At 41.9% G+C, this 8,804-nt stretch overlaps 1 protein-coding gene across 1 annotated transcript; it reads right to left on the reverse strand.

Moving 5' to 3' along the window:
• Nucleotides 1-4,253: 4,253 nt before the first annotated feature.
• On the reverse strand, nt 4,254-7,692 carry LOC147433936 (pentatricopeptide repeat-containing protein At2g13600-like). The gene has a single exon (XM_086490562.1). It carries the CDS (start codon nt 7,625-7,627, stop codon nt 5,735-5,737), a length of 1,893 nt encoding a protein of 630 aa, XP_086346688.1. The 5' UTR covers nt 7,628-7,692; the 3' UTR covers nt 4,254-5,734.
• Nucleotides 7,693-8,804: the final 1,112 nt, after the last annotated feature.

The following is an 8,804-nucleotide window of genomic DNA, read 5'->3' on the forward strand; positions in this document are numbered from 1 at the left end:
GGCAAAGATTACAAATGAACCTTCATCACCATTGCTAAAATATCATGAGAATCAAGACTTAGACAATGAACCAGATATGGAACCATACATTCAAGCAGGATTGGGACAGGGTGAGCTCATCTTTGACACTTATGTTGATGGGGGAAGTGCTTTTGTTTTGTCCAAACTCACATTAGTGAGCATATATATATTACAAAACCAAAAAAAAGTTACATCGGAAGCCATGTTCGTACCAAGCTTTGACAACCTGTCAATGCTTAGACCTTGGGCTGTGTATAAATCTACTGACCTGTGAGACTGCAAGTTAAATATCCGACCTTGTATTGCATACTTATAAGGCATCCAACAACAGTTTGGTAAAGAGTGACATCAGCAGGATCACCAGCATCATGAAGACTCAATTTCAAACTTGTTTCCATGGGAGTGGCAATAGGTTTGCAATCCTCAAGTCCAAACTTACATAGCAATGTTTCTATGTAACTTGTTTGACACAAGGCAATACCACCATCACACTGCTTAAACCATATGCCCGAGGAATGATGCAACAGTCCCAAATCTTTCATCTTGAAAGTAGCATTCAAATAAGCCTTAAATTTAGAAATATGTGTCTCATTTGGACTAGTGATCAACAATTCATCCACATATAGAACAATTCATCAAAGCAGATTTAGTTGAACTAATGTGAGGAGTAATAATGCGCTTCACATATAAAAGAATCAATTCATGAGCCTCTGTATCTCTTACATCCCAACGAGCTTGCTCACTCGTAGGCAAAACAGTTCTGGCTACAGCAACCCTATCACCAAAACCTGCAACATCCTCAACACCACCTGTATCCCCAGAACCTAGACGTACATCAATGCCTTGCACAATATTCCAAACCCCCTTTGATCCCACAAGAACATTTTGCATCATGTAAGCCCACATTGGGTAATTGTCCCCATCCAATTTATTCTCAGCAACAGCAAACATCTTGAGCACATATGTGTTGTTGTCAGCCATGGTGAGTGCCTAAACCCAATGTGACAACTGCCCAAAAAGAGGATAAATGAAGTGAGACTAGCATGTGCTATAAAGCACAACCCGAAGAAGAATTTAAGGCACCTGTGATGCAAAGAATGGCACTGATAGAAATTCTACCCAAAAGGACAAAATTGCATGTGCAGTATTGCTTGTAGCAGAAATGAAGGCTGAAATGAGCCCGAATGGAAAAGTTGAGCAGACCAAGTTGTACAAGCTTACCCAAAGTATTTGTTCGACCTCACAAAATTTTGAGAAAGGGAGCAAGCATGTGCTGGAAACTAAGCCTGGGAGGACGCAACCTGCTCTGATACCAATTTTTGGAAATAGGGTTGCAAAGAAACACACATAGCTGGGATAAGATGAAGAAGCTCAAGGCACACAATAGAGAGTAGTATTAATTAGTGTGCAATGGAAAGATAAGTTAGCCCTAGAGTGATGGGCGTATGTACATTGCACGGGGGGAAAAACCTCATAGTAAGGGAAAAAATGCCCTGGTGGTCCTAAATGTGTTCACACATCACTACCACATGTGTATGGTAACAAATATCAACATTTATGATTATATTGCATTGCACAAGTTTTATGTGTTAAAGGAAAAAAAGATAATAGATTGGGTTTTTCTGGAAAGACCGTGGATGAGAAAGCACAATATCCATGTGAATTGGGCTAACAAGTAATACACTTCTATCAAGCTTGCAAAACTCTTTTTGTTCCATCTATAAAAAATAATACAAAGGGAGTACAAACAAAATCAAGGGATTCCAAATAAGGGCAATGTGGATGATATTTGGCTTGAAGACTGCTAAAGAAGGATCATCAAAAGCTATCCTTTCAAAAAACAATTCTCACATAATGTGAGAGATTATAATAGAATAGAACCACTATTGCAACATCTGATTCGTGAAACGTCTTCGTGATTTCACGATGGGCTGGGGCCCCCTTAGGTGGTTGTCTGAAGACTCACTACTTTGCTCAACAAGGGATTCGGACGAGCTACACATTGGACTATTCACTTGATATGCTATAAACTTTAACAGAGACCGAATAGAAATACATATAGATTTGTGACAACCCTCCTCATTCACATAAAGTTGTGATACCTTATGATGGAGTTTGAGAGTGCATATGAGATGATGGATACATCTACAAGATGCTTCCAATTGATGAACTTACACAACCCTCTAGGAAGGGAGGAGCTTGGCACCCAAGATAATCACTCAACAACCCCTTTTATAAACATTATTGCAATTTAGGAAAAAAGAGAGAAAGAAACCAAATTGCAAAGGGATCTTGAATATTTGGAGAGATTGCAAGAACTTGAACAAATACATTCTATTCAAGACTATTCAATGGTGCCTCCCATGGCTTCAAGTAGAGGAGAATCAAGCAACAATGTGAAATCATTTCCAATTCAAGTGCCTCAACATCAAACTCCAAAACCTCAAGGAGCAAGGAAAATAAAGTTGCAATAACTTAGGTCAAGGTTGGTGGTCAACAATTTGATCAAGCGGTTACGATTTCTTCATTGCCAAGTCTCACAAGTACAAGATAAGTTTTGTTCAGTTCTTATGACCATCCTGAGATACCAAAAGGCTAAAACCAACATGACTTGAAAGTTTCCATAAAAAGTAGAGCTCCATCTAAGAGGATCATGGCTACAAAGTTTGGTCATCCTCAAATGCCAAATAAAGTCTATCTAGGACAAGACAATACATACTATTGAGTTATCTTTACTTTACAAGAGAATTTTTCAAAAGAGGTACAACTTACCTTTGATAAGGAATTGGAAAGCTGAGGAGTTATAATTGTTGATGACCAAGGATACATTTGATGAGTTATTTCCACCAAGGGAAGAAGTTGATCACTTGTAGTGTCCACATTAAGACAGATATAGGTGGAGATGAGAACATTTCCAAAAGCTTCTATATACATCTCCACAACCAAATTTAGCACAAAAAACTCAAGCTCGGACTCTCCTACACAACCTATGATAAGTTCATAAGTACCGAGCAAAAAGCCATTCTATCAACCAAAGTATCCATCACTCAAAGCATTGGAGAAGAAGAAAAAGAACCAAGTGTTGGTCCCCTTGGCTGATATTATGGTGTAGATCCTGTTTGGATACCAACAAGTCATATACATCATGGAGATAGACCCACAGGATAGATCAAGTCAAGTTAGTCATTGCAAGCACAAGGATACTTCTAGGGAAATGAGGATATATGGGTTTCCACAAAAGCAACAAAGGGATACAACTTGTCATCTGGTCAAGCGCCTCAAGGATATTTCCTAACAACAGCAACCAAAAGGAGGAAACCAAAACCAAACGTGAAGTCCAAGAAGAATTTTGCTATGCACCATCACCAACAACAAAAGGATACACAGATTTTGGCTACCCAAGCTAAAAAATCGATTAAGGCGCTTATTAGAGAGAGAATAAGATTATAGAGAAGTGAATAAGAAATATTCATCACCATGCAACCTCTAATACCATATGCAGAGATTAGGATGCTTATTAGAGAGAGATTTGGATCGTAGAGAAGTGATTAAGAAACATTAATCACCAAGCAACCTCTAATAGCACATGTAGAGATTAGGGTTATAAATTAATGAAGCATTCATGGTGTGTGTGTGTGTAATGGAGTAGAGAGAGTAGCACAATGTAGCAAGGTGGAAAGGTACGTAGTGTATGGCATAGTTAAGGTACGTACAGAACGTACTTCCGTACTGAACCACCTTTCAGGTACATAATAGGTACGTACCATTTGTAAAAAAGCCATATTATATTGAAATCAAGTTCACAGACCTTTCAGAAATTAGACTCATAAACAAATTAACATTACAATGCACACATGAGGAATGCGAGAGGAGAACAAATGCTTAGAGAGGGTGGGGTTCGCAAAGAGTACGCGCAACTGTGTGACTATCTGTGAATGTCTCCGCACAAATCTGCTCTCTTAAGCCTTGGCACACACTTCAATAAAGCCTAAACCACACAAAAGGGCTCACCAAAACTGTCCGCCAAAATCAGTACGCTTAGTGTTGATTTCCCCCAAAATTTTCAAGTTGGCCGTACAGTATTGTATTGTATGTACTGTACCGTACCGGACCGTTGTACCGTACTAAATGGTTTTGTACGTAAATACGTACGGATGCAACCTTGCAATGTAGACTCAAATGCTCTTGATAATTGAACTTGAATGAGTGAATACAAAGCTTCATGTATACGCTTGTTTGGTGCTTAGATAGATAAGCAATGGTTACATCATCTCATGTAAATCATCTACTTCAAGTGTAAATCACACGAGAAGCTATAATCTTGCATGCCATAAGAACTTTTCATCTGCATCTCTCTCTCTCTCTCTCTCTCTCTCTCTCTCTTACACACACACACACACACGCATTTGCATTCACATTCTGTAGGTTCTAATTGTGACATTTAAATGTAAGCCATTAGGTAGAGGGAATCATCTAGCATACTAATTTATTTTTTCTTAGATATTGGGGGTAGAACCTAATTACGGTTTCTTAGAACTCATGCAGAGCTCAAACTTCGTATTCCGATTTTATGAACATGTGCCCAACAGGGCATTTGTTCAACAGGGCGCTGGCAGCTCAAGGCCACTGAGTCTCTCCTCCAAGAGCATCTTGCTCCATCTTCTCTCTACCTTCGCTGTTCAAGTCCACGTTGTTAAAGTTTTCAAGTGATAAAAGTAATTAAGGCGTGCAAAGTTTGGTTTTGATCAGCTGTAGATCGAACAGTATAAGTATAGCAGGCCAGTCAAAACCTGGCAAAACATCTGAAAGCGGAAGGCATGCTTTGCAACATCAAACTCCACAAGAGGTCAACCGCCATGCCTCCTAAACCTGTGTTGACAATGCTGTTGCTGGAAACTGGGAAGCATGGTAATGCCTGTTGTACGTCAGATCTGTGCTGCTTGCAATAGCTTTTCTTTCAGTCAGTTTACAATTACTCACAATCTGCCGCAAATTATGACTTTTGAATGCTGCGTAAGAGGTGCACTGCAATACAACATCCTCACATTCCTGCAGGATAACGGTGAGTGGCTTCCTCAAACAAGAAAGAGCTTTGCCGAACAATACAACAGCCTTCATAATCAGTTGTATAAAACCCCATCCGACGACACCCACTTAATGCTTTGTGCAAGTTGGCTGCCAAACAGCTTCAGGATACTAAAAGTTCCTCAAAGATGTAGTTCCCGATGAAAAACCGTCTTCAATGACGATGATGAGGAGCAGAACGTTGAGCTTGAATTTAGTATTTTCTGAGCCTGATTTTAGTATTTTCTGGGAGGAAGGTAAGCCAATGATACTTCACACAGAAATAGAAGTTCCTGCGAGCCCATCATAGCCTGGACCCCACGACTGCTAGCATCATTTACTTGCCCAATTACCATGGCAATCTTCCAGTTGTGTAGACTTCTTTAGACTTCTTTTGATAAGGACATAACAAAGAGCAGGCTTCTCAGTATACAAATATTGAATGTGCCCTTGCAGCATTAGAAATGTTTAGTAGCAACTCTGAAATACCTCGAGAATATCCTTGATGTGCCTTCGCAGCATCAGACGCATTTCATAACCCATTGAGAGTGCCACTTTGATACACCAGCTTCTGTGCTCACAAACACACCAAAGCTTCCTTCATGTGTTGCAATCCCAATAATAAATTTTGTATTCGTTATAGCTTCTTTTATGCTCTGTTCCTGATTCTCATGGCTTCGATGTCTCTTGCATCCTCTTGCATGCCAGCTGCTGCGTAAATATCTGCCATGAGGACATAAGCGGCCCCAACACTTTTATCCGCCCGTACTGCCTGTTCAAACGCCCATCTTCCAACATTGATGTCTCTCCATTTCCGGCAAGCACCCAATAGGGTAAGCCAGAGTGCAGAATCATCACAAGATGGCATCTCATGGATTAGTTCCACCGCTTTTTCTAAATGACCTGCACGCCCGAAAAGGTCGACCATGCAAGTGTTACACTCTAGATTTGGCTGCACATTATATTTGGTGCCCATACTCGTATAAATTGCGTGGCCCTCCTCTACTAGGCCTAAGTGATTGCAAACATTAAGCGCACAAACAAATGTTACAACATTCGGTGTAATGGCCTCACGCTGCATGTGATGAAAGCAATTCAAGGCTTGCTCTTGTTGACCCTCTTGTGCATATCCTGCAATCAATACATTCCAAGAGACCAAATCCCGAAAACGATGCCTCTCAAGAACATCTTGCGCCTTTGAAAGAGCACCACATTTGGCATACATGTCCACAAGGGCAGTTCCAAGGACAATATTATCCTGCAATAGCCCTTGCTTTGCAATCTCATCATAAATTTCCTTCCCCTTGTCTGCAGCTCCAAGACTGGCACAGGCTTTCAACACGCAAGAGTAGGTGAAAGCATCTGGAGAAATGCCCTCTCGCTGCATGCGTTCAAAGCAGCTCAGTGCTCGCTCACTATAACCCTCTTGCGCATATCCAGTAATCAGAGAATTCCAAGAGACGACATCTCGGTAAAGGAGAGTGTCAAGCACATCTTGTGCCTTCTCAAGAGCACCGCACTTGGCATACATGTTCACAAGTGCACTACCCAATGCAGGGTTATCCTGCAGCAACCCCTGTCTTGTAATTTCATCATGAACTTGTTTGCCCTTCTCAGAAGCACCAACACTGGCACAGGCTTTCAAGATGCAAAGGTACGTCACTGCATTCGGTGCAATACCCTCACACTGCATACACTCAAAGCAATTTAATGCTTTCTCAGCTTGACCCTCTTCCGCATATCCTGCAATTAATGCATTCCAACAGACGACATCCCGAAAAGTGAGTTTCTCAAGCACGTCTTGTGCCTTTGAAAGAGCACCACATTTGGCATACATGTCAACAAGTGCAGTACCAAGCATAACATCATTCAGCAACAACCCTTGCTTTGCAATCTCATGATGAATTAGTTCCCCTTTGTCACCTGCTCTGAAAGCCCCACATGCTTTCAGGATACATATATAGGTCACTGCATTTGGAGCAATGCCCTCATGCTGCATGCGTTCGAAACAATCTAAAGCATTCTGGCCTTGCCCCTCTCGAGCATAGCCTGCGATTAAAGCAGTCCAAGTTATCACGTCAGTGCTTGGGTGCATGTCTAGTAACCATTTGGCTTTATCAAGGTCACCACACTTTGCATACATGGTAACAAGAGCATCTGAGCATTGTTCGAGCAATCCCTTTTTCAAAATACGATCATGTAATCGGGTGCCTCTGTAAAGATCTTTATGTTTGGCACAAGCCCTGAGTGAGAACACAAAAGGAGCAGCGGCAACATCCTCGTCTTGAATTTGTGATCCCTTGTTGGAGCTTCGAAAAGGCGATGCATCTGGCAGCCCCGGTTTCTTTCTGTCGATCTCTTTAGATGGATCTTGGCAACCATCCAGCCAAAGAGACTCTGTCGTCAGCGCGTGCTTGAGGTATATGTACCTAGGGGTTAGGTCGCCCCACCACTGCCAGGAATCTACAGGGAAATTCCTGAGCTTCCAATAGTCCTCCTCTTTCGTAGATCCCAGAGGTACCTGAACTATTATAGTAACCATTACGCAGACAGATGGTTTTTGAGAGTGAGATAGACAGAGAGAGAGAGAGAGAGAGAGAGAGAGAGAAGAGGTTTTTAAGTATTGGACGCGAGACTTGTTATTCCAAAGGGAATAAATTGACGTGGCATTTGCAAAAAAGCGACATAGGGTAACCTCATTGTTGGCACTGCTTAATGGCCCATTAATGGCCAAGTCAGCGCCACTCATTGTTTGGGAAAAGTGCCCCTCGGCTTACAATTGCCCTAAACCATGCTCGTTAGGGGCAGACGGAGGAAATATTCTGCATAAAATTTGAGAAAATTATTGAAAACTTATGGAAAAAATAGTCAACATTCTGAAATTTCCTCTTTACAAAAGCAGAGAGAGGAACTCTGTTAACCAAATGTACAAGTGATAAAGACGTCAGGCCTTCCAAACTAAAATGCAATTGACCGTCAAGGTCCGAGTGTTGAGCATCGCGGCCGTCCATCCACTAGTGTTTCCTCACGAGAATCGACTGCAACAGCCGCTCAATTTCTGCCAGGTCAGCACACAGTATATTCTTGCCATGCATTCAATCAAGTTCTGCCAACTCAGCTCACGAAAACCTGCAGGCTGCTTACCATGTCAACGCACGGAATGTTTTCCAATCATTGCCAATTAATCTAAGCCCCGTCAGCACTCGTAATAATGAGTCCGTCGACCTTCTCGCAATCATTGCCAATCATTGCACGCCCTGTCAGCACCTGTAATAAACCTATCCAGCAATGGAAGTATGCCAAGTCAGCAAGTGAAATTGGCTCTACCTGGCATGTGTGCTCTCACACTACTGCGCATGCAACTGACTGAGCTCTCAACTGTAACCAAGTCGATATGTTGCATATTATAAGCATGTGTGCGTGCGACTGTATCTCTGTGTGTTGTGTATCCTCTCTTGACACATAGTGTTGGCCCCCCTCCCTCGGACCCTTTATGGCCGGGAATGGTCCCCCCCACAATCCTCCTCCCCCATGGCTCTCGGCATCCGCCGGTCACCAAGTGGTCGAAGGATTATGGGGAATGGTCCCTCAAGGACCATTCCCTACCCCATAAATTTAAATTCTTACCAATAATGTCATGGTCTACAACTTTTGAGTTTGACGTGTTTCCAAATTTCGCATCGATTTTATCGTACGTTACGTAGATTTCTTGTAGGTCG

The sequence above is a fragment of the Adiantum capillus-veneris genome, chromosome 19, assembly GCF_014529385.1.
Source record: "Adiantum capillus-veneris isolate H3 chromosome 19, ASM1452938v2, whole genome shotgun sequence".
In the NCBI taxonomy this organism is placed as follows: domain Eukaryota; kingdom Viridiplantae; phylum Streptophyta; class Polypodiopsida; order Polypodiales; family Pteridaceae; genus Adiantum; species Adiantum capillus-veneris.